Source organism: Phlebotomus papatasi, chromosome 1, assembly GCF_024763615.1.
Source record: "Phlebotomus papatasi isolate M1 chromosome 1, Ppap_2.1, whole genome shotgun sequence".
Lineage (NCBI taxonomy): Eukaryota > Metazoa > Arthropoda > Insecta > Diptera > Psychodidae > Phlebotomus > Phlebotomus papatasi.
In genome coordinates this window covers 103,286,448-103,309,274 of record NC_077222.1, presented here as the reverse complement: position 1 = coordinate 103,309,274, position 22,827 = coordinate 103,286,448, and the positions used below count along the sequence as shown (strand labels likewise).

The 22,827-nt window shown below is 38.1% G+C and overlaps 1 protein-coding gene across 1 annotated transcript; it reads left to right on the top strand.

Annotated features, from left to right (window-relative positions):
- The first annotated feature begins 4,128 nt into the window (after nucleotides 1–4,128).
- Nucleotides 4,129–21,963, top strand: LOC129810199 (GTPase HRas). The gene is made up of 4 exons (XM_055860523.1): nucleotides 4,129–4,828; nucleotides 14,913–15,053; nucleotides 20,998–21,113; nucleotides 21,197–21,963. The coding sequence occupies exons 1-4, from the start codon at nucleotides 4,690–4,692 to the stop codon at nucleotides 21,371–21,373; spliced, it is 573 nt and encodes a 190-aa protein (XP_055716498.1). The 5' UTR covers nucleotides 4,129–4,689; the 3' UTR covers nucleotides 21,374–21,963.
- The last annotated feature ends 864 nt before the right edge of the window (nucleotides 21,964–22,827 follow it).

Sequence of the window (22,827 nt, the reverse complement as noted above, 5' to 3'; positions counted from 1 at the left end):
ATGGCCTATTGTATATACTTACAAATACCTGACGGGTAAGTGAAGACGCTGTAATGAGAGTAATGAGTTCATAGAATCGAGTAGGGATGCAAGATACAAGGTGATATTTATTATTAGATAAAAAACTTCAAATAATAATAATTAAAATATAGGGGAAAGGCTCATAATTTTGTCCAGTTTCTTATTTTGGACACTTTGAAGATAACATTGGACACTAAAAATAAATTGATTAAAATGATGGATTTTTATTCCAATATTTGATGAATAATGAATTCTATCTACAGTAGAGTCTCTCAAATCTGAATCTCTCAAATTCGAACGCCGTTTGGATTCAAAATGCCAATTGCGAGGTTATGTTAGAAAATTCGTATTCTTGGTGACTGAAAATCATATTTACAGTAGAGTCTTCTAAATTCGAACGCTCGGGGCGTATTTTTGACATTTCTCATCTCCTAAATTCGAACGATTTTTTCAAAACTAACGAAATTTGTGTGAGATTAAATTGTATACTTTGAACCAAATTCCCGTACTTTCTCGCAAGTCAGTGGCAACATATTTCCTTTTCGTTTTATACGTTCATAATGTATGTAAACATTCAGGAAGAAGCACATAAATATGATTTTTATTCACCTAGAATAGAATACGAACTTTCTAACATAATCTCACAATTGACATTTTGAATCCAAACGGGCGGCGTTCGAATTTGAGAGATTCAGATTTGAGAGACTCTACTGTATGTGCTTCTTCCTGAATGTTTACATACATTATGGTCGTGTAAAATGAAAAGGAAGTATGTTACCACTAAGACTTGGGAGAAAGTACGGGAATTTGATTCAAAGTACAATTTAATCTCACACAAATTTCGTTAGTTTTGAAAAAATCGTTCGAATTTGGGAGATGAGAAATGTCAAAAATACCCCCCGAGCGTTCGAATTTAGAAGACTTTACTATACATTTGAAAACAGTTAGTTGTTATTTTCTAAATTTGATTATGATTATCAAATGAAGCAAAAATACTCAACTTTGCCTTAGTTTTGATGTGATTTTGCATTATTAAAAGATTTTCAAAAAAATTACGAAATAATGAGTATGTAAACGTAAATGATAATGTAAATGATAATGTCTGTGCAGATGAATAAAAACTCGTTGCACTTCAAAAAGTTTGTCGCCCGAATTTCTCTCTGATGTCTACACACTAGAAGCAATTTTCGTAAAAAATTGCCTTTTATAAAAAAGTTCTGACGTTTCTGCCTACAGGATAGGGAAAATTTTCTTTAAAAAGACATTTCTACTAGTGTATAGAGGCCATTAATTCGAGTGATATTTTGGTCCCAAATGCCCGAATTTGAGAGAGTCTACTGTACTTATCAAAATATACGTTAAAAGCTTACTAGATGAGGAAAGCGGTTACAATTGGATTATGTGAAAATTAAAACATGGATTGACCTTTGAGCTTTATCGCACCTTTAACTTTGGCTCAATTATTATTATTAATCGAGTCGAGGCATAAAAATACTTATACATGTCTTGCCCAGAAACGGGCCACGTCAATAGCGGCTGAATTAGCCGTCATCAAATCTCCTGTCTCACATGATACAGGAGCTAGTGGACAAACATATAAGTGGGGAGTAGTTTAAACCACCCCACAGTCACACAGAACGTCTCCTTCCAAGAAACCCCATCGCCGTCTGTTATCCCTTGACCGCGCAACTCCGCTTCTCAAACGATTTAGCGCTCTCCAAGTTTTCCAGTCTTGGTCACCACCAGGAGGGAGATTTTCCTTGGGCTCAACAAAATCTGGAGGGAAGGTATTCTTCCACAGACTAAGTTTTGCTTCCTCCGGCGTTGCTTCGAGACACGTAACAGTTTGACTGAAACTCTTGCGAGATTTCAGTCGCTGTCGTACTCTTACCTGACCATAGAGTAAATGTCTTGGCTCTGTAGAAGCCTTCGACATTTCCTTCCTGGAAATCACTTGTCTCCTGACCTGTGGTGGAGCAATTCCCGCTAGCGGATATAATTTGTTTACCGGGGTGGTTTTTAGACACCCTGTGACGATGCGCGCGGTATCGTTAAGAGCGATGTCCACTTTCTTTGCATGTGCCGATCTCTCCCATACCTCAGCCGCGTACTCCGCTGCGGAGAATGACAAAGCTAGAGCAGAAGTGCGTAGCACTTTCGGCTGAGCGCCCCACTGAGTATTTACAAGTTTACGTAGTAAATTGTTACGCGTTTTTACTTTGTCCTTTATGTTATTGCAGTGGGTTTTGTACGTTAGAGATCTATCAAGGGTGACTCCGAGATATTTGGGTGTGAAATTATGATTCAAAGTTCTTCCTTCCCACTCCACATTCAGTCGTCTTTTTGCCCACCTATTGCGCAAATGAAAACAACACACTTCTGTTTTCGAGGGGTTGGGCCTTAACTGATTTTCCCTATAGAACTTTGAAAGTTCAATAAGGCTGGTTTGAAGATGGGCTTCCACATTTTCAAATGTAGACGCTTTTACAGCCAAGGCCAGATCATCCGCGTAAAGGAAGGCTTTTGATGGAGACGGCAATGGCTGATCATTTGTGTAGATGTTAAATAGCATGGGAGCTAAAACACTACCTTGTGGTAAGCCATTTTTCTGCAGTCGCCATCGGCTCTTTTGACCACGAAACTCAACGAAGAAACGACGGTTTTGTAAAAGAGTACCGATCATTTGTGTGAGCCCGTAGTCAGATGTAAGCTTGTAGAATTTGGTTAGAAGAACTCTGTGATTTACTGTATCAAAGGCTGCCGAGAGGTCAACAAAAGCAACACCAGTAATCTTACCTTCCTCAAAACCATCTTCAATGAATTGAGTCAGGTTTAAGACTTGGTTCAATCACAACACCAAATTAGAATTTTTGGAAGCACTCCACATGCATCTAACAAAATCTAGAAACATTAAGAGAACAGACACTCAGATGATAAGTACTGTTTACTCTTCATTACTATTTACAAAGAGTGAAGGAAAGGGAAGAACTTTCAAATAGAGAATCAGAGGAGATATTCCATATCTGTGATGAGCTATAAAATTTACAAGCTGATCAGTTCATGTTGGACCATCCGCATGCCGCTTTCCAAGGGCGTACCCAGGATTTCAGTTAGGGGGGGGCTAAGTCTCAAATTTTGTTGGCGGGGGGGGGGGGGGTACATAATTTTTATCTTGAAAAAAAAGACATAAAAAATAAAATGAGATAAAAAGTATCTATATATACAAACTGATCCTACTTTTCACGAGAGATTAGCCTATGCCCAATTTGTAGGTATTGGTTAAGGAACGATCATCAGTATTTCTCGGATTAATTTTTAGAAATTATTCGCAACTTTTTACCAAATTACTACAGCAAGGATGCATTCCGTTAGTTCATATTTAATCTATAGAATCAACTATCTAAGAAACATCTGGTAAAGTCCCTTCCGATCCGTAAAACACAGTGGATTTTTACTATTACACCAAAAAATAGAAGTTCTGCTTTCAAAAATAATTTTTTGATCTGTTTTTGGAGAAAAGGGAGAAAAGATTAGGGATGGGGTTATATAATAGAGTTCCTCAAATTTGAAAATTTGGGGGGATTTAGATGACATTTCTCACTCCTCAAATTTGAACGATGTTTTCAGAAACGTAACGAAATTCATGTAAAATGCGCTTTCCCTAAATTGAGATAAATAACTTTAGAGAATATGTTAATGTAATTTGTTGTGAAATAAATGGAATTTGTTTCGGAAGTTAATATAATACAATAATACTGAGGAAACATCAAAGAAAAAAAGGTTCTCATATTCAGACTTCGCACGTAAAACTTTCTTCACATAACCTCAAATTTCTCATTTTGAACTCAACCGTCGTTTAAATTTGGGGAGTTCAAATTTGAGGAACTTGACTGTATTTGCAAATTGATTAAAATAAAAACTCGGTTGAAAAAATGTGACTACTGAAAAATACGGCGAGATCATTTAGAATAAATATTTTTTGGTTTTTTAAGTTTTTTTATTATTATTATTTTTTTGTTTTTTTTTGTATTATTTGTAAGCTCTTACAAACTGCTACTCGTAAGCTATACAGAAACTCTCGCCGCACTGACGGCGAAATTTGACACAGCAACCGATTGATGAAGTTTGCTGCGATTGGAGAAGTGATGAAAATTCAGCGAAGAGAGGACGGGTCTGTCGCGATATTTTCCGCAAAATCTCCGTGAAAAATCCATGAAAACGCATGTTGGCGCGCAGTGAGTGCTCCAGTGGTGCCCCAGGAATGTGCAGTGAGTGCTAAAGTGCAGAAAAAGCGTGCGTGAGTGGTGGGAAAAGTGCGTGAAAAAAGGCCATTTGCGGGAGTGACAGCAAGGAGTGTTTTTTTTTGTGAGTGTCCACCGAAAAGAGAGAAAGAAGTCCCCTCACTCCCAAATTCTGGGCAATTTGTTGCATTTACTGGCATTGGGGCTCGTGAATAGTGAGCTGGACTGAGTGTGAGGGTGCAAAGTCCTCCAGAGTCACTGTTCCCGCCTCAGATTGGCTGTTTTTCTTTTCTTGTGTCTGAGAATTTGTGAGGGCTCCAGTGCTCGTTTGCTTGGGTGGATCCCTGGGTTTGAGCCTGTGTCAGTGCCCCAAGTGCCCCAAAAGTGTTTCAGGTGATTTGTCCGGAGGGGGACGGAGTGGGCCAAGATGACGGAATACAAATTGGTGGTTGTGGGAGCTGGTGGCGTTGGTAAATCCGCCCTCACCATTCAATTGATCCAGAATCACTTTGTGGATGAATACGATCCCACCATTGAGGACTCGTACAGGAAGCAAGTGGTAATCGGTGAGTAGAAAATCCTTCAGAATTTTTCCGCAAAATGCGTGTGACAACTCTCCTGCGCCATTTGTCTCTTTCATTCTCCTGGCGCCATCAAAATGGGCAGATTGTTGCTCTCTCAGCCACCATCCCGATCACCAGATACTCATTCCTCCTCCCAAATCCACTTTCTTTCGCCGTCACCGGCAAATTTCTATGATTTTCCATGAAAAATCACAGGAAAATCCTGACAGAAGCAAAAACTTTCCGTGATTTCTTGAGAGTTTGTTTGCCAAGAGAATCCGCCCTTGTTGAACATACCACAAATCATTCTGTCTCTGTCAGATCCACAATTGGGATTGATTGTGGCCAGAGTTCATCATCCCATGGTTACCTCTTGTCGTCCCTTTTTCCCAACATGATTCACATTGCCTTGATACCGGAGTCCACGGGCTTTTTGTCTCACTCTCGAATCTCTCAGCAGTTCTCTCAGTCGCTCTCGTGGGGCTTTTTTTGGCTCCATCGGGAGAATATTTTTCACGACTTTTTCTTCTGTGGGAAAATCGAAGGCCGATTCAATGTCAATTCGCGGAATGCTCACTTCTGGGCTAATTACTTAAGTCAATATCTTGAGATCACGACGTATTTTGGAAGTTATTTTCCGAATTGTCAGATTTACGGGTCATTTATAAGATTTTTGAAAAACATTACTGAAAAGCTATTTTTTTAATTGAAAAGTGATTAGAATTGCAAGCCTATTCCCTCAATTCTAAGATTAATCTAGACAGGTGCCTATCAAGCCTAATAAAAAGTGAAGCTATTTTTCACTTTTCCATATAAAAATTTTGCAGCTATTGCACAGCGACTTGAACAAATTTGCTCCTAGTTCTTGTATTATTTCGGCGAGCATTATGAAATATGTATTTTTAGATAGCTTTTAGTTCATGATTTCGAAATATATCAGACTGATAAATCAATTCTCTTTAAGAAAAAACTTACCAAGAATCTTCAGTGCCTTTATGCAAAAATGTATGGAAAAATGAAATGTTGAGAGGCCCCTGAATCTAGAACTTTTGAAATTTTTTAAAGTTTTCTTGTTCAAACTTACAGATTTAGAACAGATACCTCATTTCCGAATCTACCTAAGTATTCTTTAATTTAGATTCCCATCTCTTTTTAAGGAAACTTTATAACACTGTTGATACAGGCCACACTGTCCTAGTGCAGGGGCCTGTCAACATTTCATTTTTCCATACGTTTTTGCATAGAGGCACTGAAGACTATTGGCAAGTGTTTTCCTAAAGAGAATTGACTTATCAGTCTGATATATTTCGAAATCGTGCACTCAAAGCTATCTAAAAACACATATTTCATAATGCTCGCCGAAATAATACAAGAACTACGAGCAAATTTGTTTAAGTCGCGGTGCAATATCTGCAAAATGTTTACAATAAAAAGTGAAAAATATCTTCACTTTTTATTAGGCTTGATGAGCCCCTGGTCTTAGTCGTAAGTCAAAATGGAGTCATTCAGGATCAGTTCTATTCCGGAATTTTGCAATTTCTTCACTGTTTCAGATGAATATAAAGTAAAAAGTATTTCTCCATATTTTTTTGTCTTTTGTCCATCTGAAACATTGTGAAATTCTTAAAATTCCTAATTATGGCTCCGGCACAACTCTTAATCAGGAAAATTGCATGTAGCACACATCTTTCTTTCTCAAAAGTTTTGCATAAGTCTATCCCACTCTTTCGGACTCTTCTTCTTCATTTCAACATCAGATCAATTAAAATTTAGTTCAATCTAATTCTGAGCGCAAAAGACTTAGATGGACATACGCAAACCGTGCTGAAAAGAAAGGGATGTGAATTCCGACTTCATGAAATTTTCCTTTCTGGCTCCGGCACACCTTTTAGATCAAGAAAATTTCATGAAGTCGAATTTCAGATCCCTTTCTTTCTCACATGTTTTGCATATGTCTATCGCATTCTCTCGCACTCTTCTTCTTCCCTTGGCGTCTACACACTAGTAGAAATTTTTAAAAAAAAAATGCCTATTTTAAAAAATTCTGACGTTTCTGCCTACAAGGATAGAGGAAATTTTCTTTAAAAAGGCATTTTTCAAATTCAATTTAGCTTAATCGAATTTGATATGCGAAAGAAAGAGATAGTCATATGCAAAAGATGAAAGAAAGGGTTTTGAATATCGACTTCATGGAATTTTCCTGATCTAAAAGGTGTGCCGGAGCCATTAGAAATGATTCCGAATCCGAATTATTCATTTTTCTTACCGGATAATTTCTTAATTTATTGTGAACAAGAAAATCATATCAATAAAGTAATAAATAAACTAACTTGCTAAAATGGATAAAAAATTATTATTTTTTAATTTAAAATAATTCGGATTCCTCTATTCAAGAAACGCGAAATTTTATTTTTCTAATTTATTTAAAAATATATATAAAATTTGCCTAGAAAAACTTTTAAAGTCATGATGAAATTCATAATCCTGGCTAAGAAAACCTTCGAATAGACTCCAAAAACCTTCCAATAACGTAATTCTGTTAAGGAATTTTATTAAGCAAGTCAACCAAGACGGAAGTTATTTGCATAATATCATTATAGTAAGGCGGGGTAACCGGATCGTTTTCCGTATACTACTACTTAAACGCTTGTTTTTGGACTCATGAAATTCTTTTTTACTTCTTCTAAATCCATAGAATTATTCACTATTTCATTCAGAAACATAAAATAAAATAATTTATCAAAAATATTAAAGAAAATTTAAATAAAGATAATAGTGGAATAAGTTAGCGTTCACTAAGTGGACGCTAACTTAACGCCTCTTCGCTAATTGGATCAAATGGTCTTTTAATTGGATCGCTCAATTTACAAGCATATTAAAACGAGAAAATAACTTTTTATTATATTTTTAAAATTTTTATTGCATTATTTCATTTAACATTTAATGTGAAAGGCAATCTTTAGTGTAATATCAGTTTTATGAACAACAATTTGTGGAACAAGTTGGTCAGTAGCAGAATACCATGAAGAGTATTGTGGCACATTCCTTCGGTTCAGAATTTTTAAGAGCTGGCACAACACGTAAACCTTTCCTGGTCATTACATTTTTATAATATGGTGTCAAGAAAAAGGCACTTTCGTCGCAATTAAAAGCCCGGTCTGGTAAAATCGTCAGCAGATCGTGTTTTGTGAACTATTCTCGACAATAGTCTCAAAATGTAGAGCACTGCCTTTAGGTCACCAGGAAATTTTCTGGTATTAAAAGTGTTCGAATGAGATCCAGTAAGCTTCACTGCACTTTATTCCACAGGTCATGGGATTGATAATCTCATCCTGCTTGCAGGAAGGTCTAGCTCCTTTTTGGAATGTTGTACCCTCTTTATTACATTATTATCTTAATTATTTTAAAATAATCATCTAAAATAAGTGTAGTGTATGAGGTTAGACGGGTGAGGAGAAAAAGGCTGTAAGAGTTGATCGGTCGGGTTCATGTGAAATGTCACTCTTGAAATAAAATCCAGACTGTACACACGTGGTTTTTATTAGCTCCCATATATCCTGGAATTGGCAACGAGACTGGGATTTTAATCATCGCCCAATTTCAGGTAAATACATTACACTTGGCAACGAGACTGGGATTTTAATCATCGCCCAATTTCAGGTAAATACATTACACTTGGCGACTCAGGAGAAAGTAAGGTTATGGCCACGTCCGGAAACTCGTCAACTGAGTCTAAGGCGACTTCTCCAATTATGCTGCCGAAAAGGAGTGATCTTGTACCAGGCCTCGGTCCATATAACCCAGATACTTCGTGGGAAAGCTATCGGGAACGTTTGGAACTGTGGTTTGAGATAAATGATGTCACATCCGATAAGAAAATGCGTGGGTTTCTTCTCACGGAGATGGGAGCCGAAATTTATGAGACTGTGAAAGGTCTGGTGATGCCTCAGAAGGTTCAGCAACTCAGTTACTGTGAATTAGTGGAGAAAATTGCTGGGCATTTTGGACCGCAAAGAAATGTGATCCTCGAGAGATACAATTTCATGCAGAGGACACAAAAGCCTGGAGAGACTATGACGCAATTTATCGCCGAAATTTGCAAATTGAGTCAATTTTGTAATTTCGCTGAATTGGAGAATATGCTGCGAGATCGCATAGTGTGTGGAGTGCTCAGTGACTCTTTGAGGAAGAAGCTTTTGTCGGAAAAAGATTTAACATATAAACGAGCTTGTGACCTGGCTAGAGCGGAAGAGACTGCTGTGAAGGGCCTGGAAGAGATGAAATTAGAGCCATCATCATCTACTAGTGAGGCACAGATCGTGGCAAAGATCGGCCGGAAGATCTGCTTTCGATGCAATAAACAACATGAGTCTGCTGAGTGCTGGGCGAAGGACAAGACATGTCATAAATGCAAGAAGACCGGGCATATTGCTCCTGCGTGTCCTAATAAGGAAAAAAGTCAGAAAAAGGTCCAGGCGGTTCTTGTGAAAGAGGATAGTCAAGAGTCAGATGGAGAAGTCGCATCGATAAATGTGATTGGAACGTCAAATCACTCATTGGAATTAGAGATTGACGGTAAAACAGTTTATATGGATGTAGACTCTGGAGCTTCAAACACGGTGATGTGTTTAGAGCAGTGGAAAAAGTTGAAGTCACCACAGAAGTTGAAGCAGACCGATCTAAAATTGCAGACGTGGCTCAAAAGAGGTGTGGAGATTGTTGGACAAGCAACTGTGACAGTTAAAGTTGGTGATCGGGTAGTAAATTTGCCATTAATTATCACCAAATCTGGTGGAAACTCTCTTTTGGGTCGAAATTGGTTCCAACCATTGGGTATCTACGTTCATGTTCCGAAGATCAATGCTTTGGAGAGCAACGCAGTAGAGTCAGTGTTAACCAAATATCACAGAGTCTTCAGGGATGAACTGGGAGCACATTCCGGGAGAACAGTGGAGATTCAACTGATCGAGGGTGTGCAACCGGTTTTCCTTAAACACCGACAAGTTCCAATTCCTCGTAGAGAAGCTGTTGAGCAGGAGTTGGACAAATTAGTGGAACAAGGGGTACTGGAACCAGTTGAGTTTTCGGAGTGGGCTACTCCTATCTGTGCAGTGAAGAAACCAGATGGTTCTGTGAGAATCTGTGGAGACTACAGAGCAACTATCAATCCAGTGACTAAGGCGAATGCATACCCTCTGCCGACAGTGCCGGAGTTATTGGCTGGAGCTTCTGGTCAGATATTCTCGAAGATTGATCTTACTCAGGCATACCAGCAACTTCGTGTGGATGATAAGACGGCAGAATTGTTGACTATTAACACTCACAAAGGACTCTTCAGGGTAAAGAGAATGCCGTTTGGAATATCTGCAGCACCGGGAATTTTCCAAAGATTTATGGAGACGTTGCTAGCTGGCATTCCGGGAACTCAGGTATTTCTTGATGATATCTTAATTGTTGGGGGAAATGTTCAAGAACATGGGGAGAGATTGGATCGGGTTCTCCAAAAGCTAGATGGGGCAAATTTGACAGTTAAGAAAGAAAAATGTAGATTTGGGGTGCGAGAAGTAGAGTTTGTGGGGTTTAGAATTAGTGATAGGGGAATTCAGCCTACAAACAGACATGTTAAAGACATTTTGGAGGCACCTTCACCGAAGAATCAGACTGAGCTCAGAGCTTTTCTTGGCATGATCAACTTTTATGGAAGATTTGTTCGGGACAGGGCATCAGTGTCCGAATGCCTACACCGTTTGCTGGATGGGAAATCAACCTGGAAGTGGGAAGAACAGCACCAGCAAGCCATAGATGAGTTGAAGAATCAGTTGATGTCTGCTCAAATCTTGATGCATTATAAAATGGATTTGCCCTTAATTTTGTGCTGTGATAGCTCTCCTTATGGAGTAGGCGCAGTATTGGCACATGTTACACCTGAAGGGGAGAGGCCTATTGCGTACTTTTCTCGTACTTTGAATCAGCACCAGAGGAACTATGCGCAGATAGATAAAGAGGCACTTTCGATTGTCACTGCTGTGAAGAATTTCCACCAATATATCTGCGGCAGGAAGATTAAGATTTTCACAGACCATCGACCTCTTTTGGGAATTTTCAATCCAAAGAAACCGATTCAAAATACCATCTCTCCAAGAATGACTAGATGGTGTTTGGCTCTGGGAGCGTATGATTACGAGATAGAATATAGACCTGGAGAGAAACATCAGAATGCAGATGCTTTAAGCAGAGTTCCCGTCAGAGAAGAGCTGGAGATTGATGAGGATCCATCCGGAGAGATTTTGATGCTCCAAGATGATGTGACACCAGTGTCCGCCAGAGAAATTCAAGAATTTACGAAGAAAGATGCTACATTGATTCGAGTAAAAAGGTGGATACTAGAGGGATGGCCAGAGAGATGTCCTAGCGTGGAGATGAAGCCATTCTTTGCAATCCGAACAGAATTGTCCCTGATGAAAGATGTAATTCTAAAAGGAAATCAAGTAATTGTCCCAGAGCCACTCCGCGACAGATTACTGAATTCACTTCACGCCACGCACTGGGGAATGGTGAATATGAAGGCCATTGCCAGAAGTTATATGTGGTGGCCTGGGATGGACGCAGAGATTGAGACGAAAGTGAAATTATGTGAACGTTGTCAAGTCGTCAGGAACAATCCACCGAAGGCCCCACTCTGTCGAGAAACTGAGGTTACTAAACCATGGGAGAGGCTACACTTAGATTTCGCTGGACCAGTGCGGGGTAGAATTTATTTGATAGTCGTGGATGCTATGTCTAAGTGGCTCGAAGTTAAAGTGGTGAAGTCTCAATCTAGCCAAGAAGTAGTTAGAGTACTGAGAGAGTTATTTGCAACTCACGGTGTCCCAGCAGAAATCTATACGGACAACGGTACTGCGTTTGTGTCTCAGGAGATGAAGAGATTTCATGAGGTGAACGGGATACGTGGCATTACAATTTCACCGTGGCACCCAGCGAGTAACGGACAGGCGGAGATTATGGTGCAGAAAACAAAGAAAGCTTTGTTGAAATTTGAGGGTGAAGATGTGGGTCTTAAGTTGGCTAGATATTTATTTGCTCAACACACAACACCAAGCAATACGACGGGAAAAACGCCCTGCGAGCTCCTAATGGGAAGGACTTTGAAGTCATGTCTCAGTAGACTTCATCCAGAAGAGATCAAAGATGAGAAGAAAGAGAAAAAGGAACCAAGAAGATTTAAAGTGGGGGCTGCAGTTTATGTGAGAAACTACGCTGAGGGGAATAGATGGGTCCCGGCTTGGGTAGTGGAAGTAAATGGACCAGTTTCGTACAAGGTGCAACTGGAAGATGGAAGTGTTTTGCGACGTCATGTAAACCAAATGATAAGTCGATTGATCAAAGACACACAAATACCAGTTGAAGTCCATGCACCTTCCGAGTTAGAAGAGAGTGCAGATGTGGTGGAGAGTTCTGGAGAGGAAGAGGATGAAGAAGAGGAGTTTGAGAGTGCTTCGGAGGGAACAGAGGAGGAAGTTCCCGCCGTGGCTCAGGAGGAACAGCGGCCTCAGCGCGCACGTAGACTTCCCGGATATTTGAGGGATTATGTTTTGAGTTAAAGGGGGAAGAGGTGTAGTGTATGAGGTTAGACGGGTGAGGAGAAAAAGGCTGTAAGAGTTGATCGGTCGGGTTCATGTGAAATGTCACTCTTGAAATAAAATCCAGACTGTACACACGTGGTTTTTATTAGCTCCCATATATCCTGGAATTGGCAACGAGACTGGGATTTTAATCATCGCCCAATTTCAGGTAAATACATTACAATAAGTTTCTTTTTATAAATTGTAATTAAAACGTGGTTCTTTAAGATGTTCATATACAAACGCTATTTATTTATTAATAAGTTTATTTAATAAGTTTTAGGACCTCAGTTACTAAAATGGGTGAAGTATTGGTTTTGTAATTTAAAACTCCTGGGTTCGATTCTCATATCAAATCTGCGTTCAATAGTAAAACAATATAAATAAAGCGTGTAAGACGAAAAATTTTGACCATTGAAGAATGACTGACCTGTGAACTACAGTTACAAAAAAACAATTGTATTTTCGAAAAGATAATTTTATTGGGATTTTTCTAGGATTTTGGTTTTTTTTTCAGTCCAATGGTTTTTCGCCGAATTGTCGCAACTTCTTCTTAATTACCTTCATTAGGGACTTGACAAACCCGCCTCCACGGTATCAGATTGTTTTCTTCCACTTTTTTTCCAAATCCGGCAAGTTTTCAGGTGTCTGACTCTTCTTCCTGAGATTTGTCTTCAATATTCCCCGGTATTTCTCAATCTTCCATAGAATAAGGCGAGTTAAACATGTTTCCCACAGCCATGGAATCCTTTGAGAAGGTGATTGTTGAGTTTCCGCGACCTTGTTTAAGCACTTTGAAACTGTTTATTGATCCGATAGGGTACAGCCTGAGCTTTGTATGTTATCAAACCATTGCTCTTCTTGATTTTATGGACCAAGTTCCAATGTATTTACATTTTTTTGCCAACATTTCACAAGGAAAGATTTAGTTGCTTCTCATAAAGCTCTAGCACTTGAGTTTCACAGAGTCCACACAGTCTTGAGTTCGAACCGAAGTTCCGGGCGGTAGAGTGACACAGTTCCCGATCAATTTATTCGCGATTAATTTAATGCCCAACGCACAATAACTTTTGTTTTGTAAACATGTTTTCAAAATTTTCCGTGAGAATGAGCGAGATGACTAGATCTAGATCTCACTCGCTCTCATTTAAATGTCAAAAACATGTTTGCTTAACAAAAATTATTGTGCGTTGGGCATAACTCGTGTTTAGATTCTTGAGATAATTGTCAACATTTAATCTTTGTATGCTCTGCGTCCTTTTTTTTTGAGTAAGTCTATCAAAAATCAATATTCTTTAACAAGAATAACATTAAAAGAAAGCTGATTAAGTACTCTTGAAGTGACATCGAAGAAACAACAAAATTCAGAGCCTACTACGACTGACTTTATGTGAAGTGTTGGTCAAAATTTTTCATCTACACGCTTTAATTACCGAAGTTGCAGATGACTTTGCCCCCTTTGCCCCCTCCTGTTCGTAAGCTTTTCTTTAAGTCTAGAACTTAAGGATGGTCTAATCGGTGAGGACCATTCTTAAACATTAAAGAAAAGTTTATGAGCAGTAGGGCGGTTGGGGGCAAAGTCATCTACGGAGGACAAAGTCACCCGTATCTACGGCATATTAGTTAAAATTGGATAATTTAAAAGACGATTGATAATGTTTCCACGCCTTATCATAGAATTGTCTTTAACTCTGTGATATCCACAACGATATCCACTTAGTTAAGGGTTCTCAGATGAAGAATCACCATTAAAAAGTGGTGGTCCTATATAGATCAATTATAGAATAAGTATTTTAATATGTTTAAAAATTGTGAATAAATTAAGGAATCTCGGTAAAGCTAATATCAATAACAATAATAGCAATAAAACAGTTCAAACAAAGATAAAGATTTATGATTTAAAAAAAAAGAAATAAAACAGAAAAAATAAATATAGACCTTATAAACATTGCTTGAGATTAATTCAATTTAATGAGCTGCATTTACTAATTGAAAACAAACAAATACATATTTCTAGAACTCTTTTTTTTAAGAATGTATTATTCGCTTTTAATAAAGCGCGATGATTTCATAAAATGTTATAAAGGGGAACAAAAAGCGAATTTATCAAAAAAACGTGATTCATGCTATTACAAATTTCTGTATTTTAAAAGCACTAATTGAGATGCTTAAAAATGCTTCAGAGCATGGCTTATCAGTTTTTGTCAAGGTTCTTTGTTGTTTTTCCTAAACATCGAGTTCAAGTACAAATTGCTCGGTTAGAACGATCTAAAGAAGGCGAGATTGAGGCACTAAGAAGTAAAGTCAGAGTTGTCGATTGACGGAAGATGAAGGAAAAAGGAGATTGAGAGATGAGAAATGAGGGAAAGAGAAGTAAATGATGAAGATGCTGGGGCATAAAATCAGTGTGAGACAAAGAGATGATGATGTGAGAGTTTTAATGAATTGTTTCGGCCTTGTTGCAGATGGTGAAACATGTCTCTTGGACATCTTGGATACAGCCGGCCAAGAGGAGTATTCGGCAATGAGGGATCAGTACATGCGAACAGGAGAGGGCTTCCTGCTCGTCTTTGCAGTCAACAGTGCCAAAAGTTTCGAAGATATAGGTAAGAATTATGTCTGTCTTATTAAACCATTTTTTTCGTTGTTTTCTGACGAAGTAAAATTCATGAGAAGTCGCCAGTATGACTAAGAAATTAGTGGGTGGAGTTCTATAAGCACCAAAAGTGGTGACCCAGAATTCAATTGATTAATTCAGAGATTTTTCTCTCCTTTAATTTATTATACCTTTGAATTTTTCCTCATTGTTCTATTTAGCGGTCTTTTTAGGCTATTTCACTCAAAAGATAAGATTTTCGGGTGAAATTATTAAATCACACCTATTGCAATGACCAGAAAGCACTAAAATTAGTCTAAGACCTCAGAATACAAGAGATACACATTATTAGGCTCTTACAAAAATTTAAAAAGTTTGCTTAAATAAGCGTAGCAATTATGTAAATTAATTTTATTAAAAATAAATAAATAAATAAACGGTTCATAAGCCGGTAAACTACCAATCCAAAACCAGTTGAAACAGGTTCAGACCGGTCAAGGATTCCAAGACCTTTCAAACGAACCTAAACTTGCTTAAATTAATTAGGAAATATGCTTCCTAGAGCTTTTTTAGCTTTTGATCTTGAAAAATCGTAACTAAGAATGATTGAAAAACATTTTCATTATCTTCTAAAATGCACAACACGTTCGAGGTATTCGAAAGATTTTGTGAAAAATAATAGAAAGGAATAGAAGGTGGAAATTCCGAAGAATCAAAATATCAGGATTCGAGATAAATACATAATATTGCTATCCCGATAGAGTCTAAGCAATAAATAAGAAAAAAAAAAACAAAAATCTCCATTTCTTTTTTAAAAAAAGAGTAGCAAATCGTCCCAGGTTTTGCAAAGTACACGAACTCGTAATTTTAATGCTAACCTCAAAAATAACTTTTGCATCATTTAGCGTTTATCGAATCTCTGCCGATTTAAACCGTTTCATAAATCCCTCAAAAGATCCCCTAAAATAGTTTTAAAAGTATTAAAATTGATTGTCGGACAAAAACTACTTATTTGTTCGAATGGTTCACAACCGCTTTAAAACGATTTTTAAATCACTCCAAAACATTGCCCAAAATTCACCTTAGGAGTAATATAATTGAATTTCGGATAAAAATTAGTTTTCGGTTATGAATCGATCCATATGTTCAGAACCGATTGGAACCGGTTCAGTTTTATCGAAAATTCCAAGACCTTTCCAACGAGACCAAACATGATGACATTCGGATGAGAAATACCCTCTCTGGAGCCTTTTTAACCTTTGACCTTGAAAAATCATTATTAGAAATGAGTCAACGGGGTTTTCGTATATGAACGAAATGTTCACTGAGGTTACTTCCTTTTAGGTAGTCGCATTTTTGATCAAGAAAATTTCTTGAAGCCTCAAGTGGATCAGTGGATAGAGTAATGTCTCTATGACTGAGGTTTCGAGTTCGAAACTGAACAGCATCAGAAAAATATTTCTCATGACATATCGGGTTCGAATTGGTCTAGTGGATGAATGATTAGTAATGCCAATGTTGGACATTATCAAAAAAGTGAATCGTAAAACAATAGAGGCTTTCACGAGGAGTTTTGCCATAAAAGTGGTATACTTCAGTCGATACAAATATTCACTGTCACTGATCCAAACACACACCGATATATGTGATATGGAGCGGCTACCCGTATCGGGGAATAAAATTGAATAGAAGTAGGGCAGCATAAGGGGCCCAATTGTGGCCTGGACGCATCGGTAATCCTAAATGGATAATTGACCACTAGAAAAATCCTATCTTCTTATCTCTCAGGCTATTCAAATTTTACTTGATCGTGCCCTGCTCCTTCCTCTTTCCTATGGTGCTTAGCTCTATCTAAACAGAAGAACGACGCTTTCAGTTCTTGCCCCAGTATTTAATCACTCCATAATCACTGAATAACTCTTCTGCGAGCTTTTTAGTGCAATATTTCATAAAGTTTTCCTACCTTGTTCGAAAATTTAGTATGAAAATTCGAAATTGAATTTGAATTCTTCGAACTTCAACGACTTTTTGTGGAAATAGAGTTCCATTTACTTTTTATCCAAGACACTATTGGAGAACCAAAATCTATTTGATCTATTTTAATAGAAAAATGGACGTGAATTTTGATTTTATAAGATTTTCTTAATCTAAAAGGCATGCTGAAGCCGGAGTCATTAGCCTTGACTCTCAACGAAATTTCAAAGCAATTTTTATTGGCCGAAAATAAGAATCTTACATTGCTTGAGCTAAAATAAGCTTATCAGTGACTTTTTTTTAGATATTGTTTTCTTTCATAGTCTCACCGCTGTTCTTCGATATCTCTGCCTAGTACTGTGAATTTTATGATACATTGATGAGAGTTTCTGATATGAAAATACTCAATATTAAACTTCAATTGATTTTTCGCTGAAATTGATTGAGTCATTTTGCCTTCAAGTTAACGCCTCTTTTCTCTGAAAGAAAAAAAAGAATCGCTCATTTGTTGAATTGATGCATTAATTTTCTCTCTCAATATCAACAAGAGTCAATTGGTGCGCGTGAGTGACTTTAGAATTTTCGTGAGAAAATTCCTCTATTCTTAGATTCTTGCATCAATAACATTTTTGGCATATCAGGAAGGAAAGAGAAAATACTCAGCTATTTGTGTGGTTATCTCGGTTAAAGATTAAGTCTCATTTGTGGCCTCTATAAGGAGAGAATGTCTATCAATAGAGGCATCGACGACTGAGAGATGATTTTTATTATTGAGCACAAATACTGATAATAGTGTCTCGGGCGCCCAAAAGAGATTAATATCAATTTATTGCGATTATTAACATGTGTTCTGAGATATTTAATAAATATTCCGAGAGGCATTGATACATTATATTGATTGGGATTTGGTTGATTGTTTCTTTGTTAGAATGAAAAGTGAGGAGATAATATGATTGATCGCTGCGGAGAATTTAAATTTTATTTATTTTCGCAATTTTCTTTCAATATAGATCTGTTTATTTTCTTTTGTTTGAATGTTTGTTTATTGTGTTGAAAACAAGGCATTTACATGTTGAAGAGGAAAATATATATTGGCATTTTCTGTCGAATTATTTGCTATCGTTGAAATCGTTGAATTATTATATTCATTTTTAAATTGCCATATCTCCGGTTCTAATTGTCAGAATTTAAACATTTTGGTAAGTTCTGTCGAAGTACTACAAGTCTTCTAACATTCCAAATTCATCCAATTCATAAATTTTTGGAATTATGTTTTACCTTTTTCGTGTCCTTTCTCAGAATTTTTCATTTTACCCGTAGTTGTAAATTATTAATCGTAACGGTTTGAAACGTTTGAAACCTGTTTACCTGTAAACTAAGGTTGAGTATATTCAAATGCCCGAGCACATTCGATAGGAAAGCCACCTCCGTCCAGAAAGTTGGCTTCTCCAATTCCCTTTTCGACACCGAATCGAACAGGAAAAATCTTTTCATAGCATTTGCTTGACTAAGCCACCTGACTTCATTGATCATCAGCAGATCCTTGTGGAACAAGTGCATGGTGACCTCCTCGCAACTTGTTGATGACTCTTATGATGGTTTTTAATGTCTCCTGAAGGCCAATGCTTTTTGCACATAAATTCTCCACATGCAACATACAATGGATGCTTTTTATGTCCCCGAGTTGGCGTGTCAGTAGACCAGTTGGATCTTGCCGATCATTGCCGGAGCACCATCCGTAGTCACAGGGAAGAGCTTTTGAACAGCACCAAAGCGTTCCAAACTCCAAACTTCCCATAATTTCGTTGTCGATGCCGTAACCTTTTGTTGTTGTACACAAGGTACACATGTCGAGCATCTCTTCGAGGACACTGTTATCCTCATATACACCTCTATCAAATATAAGGAGCTGGTTCTTATGGGTAACATCCGTAGACTCATCCAATGCAATGGATATTGCAGATGCCCTTTGGATTTTGGCTCGAAACTCTGCTTCCGCCCATTCATTGAGCTCATCAAGGCGACGGGAAACTGTTGACCTTGAGCATGGAATAGACTATAGAGTCTCTAGAGCAGAGGTGTGCAAGAACCGTTTGAGACCGAATAAACGTCAAAATAAGTTTGTTCAGGTAGCGTTTTGACCATTGACGTACAAATTCATTTGACGGTTGTGCGTTTTCAAACGGTTCTTGCACACCTTCGGTCTACAGCCTGATTAGATCCTATGGATTCAAAAATACTCGAGTAGGTTTTGTTCCAAGAAGAAGCATCTCCGAATGACTTTTTTGATCTTGCGGTTTCATATGCCAAAATATAAGATGGTTCCAGAGCCAACCTCGCGTTTTTTTGGAGATGGCTCGTCTTATTTTCGTCTTGGATCACCTTGTCTTGTTGGATCTCCTTGTCCTTGTCTCCATTGTCGCCATCAAGATTTTCCCCAAAATCATCTTTCCTATCAAACATACCAGGCTTTATAGGAACTTTACAAGCACTAGTGTAAGATGACTTCACGCGCACGATACACCGTTTAGATCAGAGGTGTGCAAAAACCGTTGAAACCGAAGTAACGTCAAAATAAGTTTGTTATAGTAGCGTTTTGACCATTGACGTACATGTTTTATTTGACGTTTATTCGGTTTCAACGGTTCTTGCACGCCTCTGGTTTAGATAGCTAGTCTCAACGACAGCTTTTCCGCCTCTATCTTGTGAACAAGTCTCCACACGAAATGGTAGAAGAGCCGGAATTCATACGAGTTTTTTTGGAGTTTCACCAGATGTCTTTGAGTAAGTCTCAACGCGGATGATTGCACTAGGAATGATAGAAGATATGGACTCCATTCCTGGTTTCCCATCGGTTCTTCGGGCGCACATTTCCACACGGATAATCGTCGAAGGCGTGGTAGACAAGGTGTACTCATCACTTGTATTTCCATCTTTTGCCTGCAAGTGCAGAGGGCAAATGATTGAAGTCGTACTCGCACCCGTCAGCTTTTTAGTGGCCGAGAGTAATCCACTAAGTAATTACAAAAGGATTTGAATCTGCTAGGTGTGCTAGTGGATTTCCCTCGGCCTCTAAAGGGCTGACGGGTGCGAGTACGATTTCAATAATTTGCCCTCAGGTCTTGGCAGGACGAGTCACCTGCCACCTCATTTGAACCAAAGTCCACTTTCTCCGATTCACTTTTAGAAAGAATTGGCTACAAAAGGTCAAGGAAATACATACGCAATGTATATCTCGAACTCCCCATATATAATGATATAACTCCCCATGATATAACGTAATAAAAATGCACCGCCTCTGCCTAAAACCTCCGGGAACATGGAAGAAGCATCCACACTACGAGGAAGGCGTTCCTGGACGATCTACTATCAGCAGATTCTTCCAACACGAGCGCATTGTAATAGAAATAAAGTGTCTCGATACGATTCTATTAACGATCGCCGATAGGATCCAATTGTATCAAACCCTAATAACAACGTCGTATGCGTGTCAGAACAGGAAAGTGCTCTTTCCATGATGTTGTTCCATCATAATACATAGGGATAGGCCATTCCCATGGATGACTAGGTGACATCAAAGGATGTCCAATAGTCAAATGCGCTCCGGGATTAGCGGTCGGCAAGTCTGAGGCATACAAACCATGATCATTCATCAACTCGAACATGAATGATTCACATCCAAGCTCAAACTTACTCATGAAAGCACATCCGACTTACCTAACGGCGCATATGTATTGCTCACATGAAGTATACGGATAAAGAGAAAATTAAACAGGGTACGACGTTTTCTGCCGTATAGGGTATTGAACAGAATCCCCGACTAAGAATACGCTTAGAAACGTGTTTTCTACAATAATAATTTAAGAAAGGAAGAATTATTCATCTTCATCAAAGCTATCTTCGGGATTTTTGTGAACCAATATAAAATTTTATAGGATATAGAACATATCAAGTATTTCATGCGATAATTTCCTTTGCAGGAACATATCGTGAGCAAATAAAACGTGTGAAGGATGCAGAGGAAGTGCCGATGGTTTTGGTGGGAAACAAATGTGATTTGCAAGCATGGGCAGTTGATATGAACCAAGCGAGAGATGTAAGATCCCCTAGACTATAAAGTTTTCTTTTTCAGGAATGTTTTGTTTTGTTTTTTCTAAAACTCCCTTTACAAAAATAAAGGTGGCTAAACAGTACGGAATCCCATTTGTGGAGACGTCAGCAAAGACAAGGATGGGCGTCGATGATGCATTCTACACCCTCGTCCGGGAGATTCGCAAAGACAAGGAGCAACGGAAGAAGAAGAGCAAAAATCCCAAAAACGGATCTCATCGTCGTTTCAAATGTGTCCTGCTTTAACTTTTTTTTTGTCCTCCCAATAACTTGCGTCTAGTTCACATTTTTATTTTATTTTAACAGTTTTTTCTATGATGTTTTTTTTTCGAGAAAATGTTTTAAGGTTTTTATTTTAGCAGAAAAACAAAAGTTTCTTTTCAGAATTTTTAAACACAGAAATGATCAATTCTGTGTGTCCCTTGAGAGAGAGAGAAAAAGGGGATTTTTTCTCTTGGCCTTTTTGGGAAGAATTTTCTTCTTGCGAAGAGAAAAGAAGAAAATATAGAGAATTTCTGTGGTTAGAGGGGAAGATAAAAAAGGTGTGTTTAGTTTATTCAATGTAAACAAAAGAAATTGTGACACAAGAGACGCGACATTGAATCCCAAAATAATTCATCGACTTTTTTGGAAAGAAAAAGAAATAAGAAATTTTTTGACTTTATTGTATAGCTATTAATCATTTAATTGTAGAATTTAGGGATGGAATTTTGCAACAAAAAAAAGGAGAGGAAGAAAATAGTGGATCAATTTGTCACATGTGTAATAATAAGTTTAAAGTATTTTAATTGTCCAACGAGTAGATTTTATCATTAAGTAGACATACATTAATAAAAGGGAAAATAGAGGAAAAAAGGGTGGAAATTTACTAAATCCGCGAGAGAAAGGCACAGAAGTGGTTTTTAGAACAAGCAATGAGTTCTAAAACAAAAGCGAGATTGCGTTATGGCTTTTCAATTTGGTTTAAATGACTTTTAGACCAGAGAATGTGTGTACTGACTTTTTCAGTCAAGTGTAAAATGGATTCCCGAAGCTCCAGTTGGTCGCGGAATATGCATAAAAGGTAATGCTTGCTTCTTCTTTGACGTAGGTTAAACTAACCTCAAAATTGGAGTACTAAAAGTAGAACAATAGAAAAGATGGTAGAGTTTCGGAATAAAGCGACAAAGATGAGAGGATATCTCAGATAACGATGGAAGGATGTAGTGGACAGTGTCCTTAAACAGTTAAGGGTGCTGAGGTGATAGAGGTATAGCGGAAAGTCGCCAAGACTGGGGGAGATTAGTGCGAGAGACCCGATCCCTTAAAGTAACTAAGCTGGGCTGACACTATGACAGTCCCCTGTATTCTCCGGTGAGGATGCTTCGCCGGATTTTACTTCTTCTACCTTGTCTTCTTTCCGAGCTTTTTCTGTGATTGTCTTAATCCGAGTGTAGCTGGTGCTGCTAGTTCGGCCTTGGGCTAACTGGTGAAAAGTTTCATGAAAAAAATGGTAGAGCGATCTGCCCACGCTGTCGGCCGATGATCAAATACGTCGAGCAAGTCTTCTCATCAGTTTCACTTCTTTTCATCCAGGAAAAGTTGAAAAATGGGTGCACACGCAACAGATGTCTTCTGCCTTATACGAATTTTCAAACGTTGACCATGAGTTTTCACGAGTTCTTCATGAATCCTCAAACGATCTGCATGGATTCTCGCTT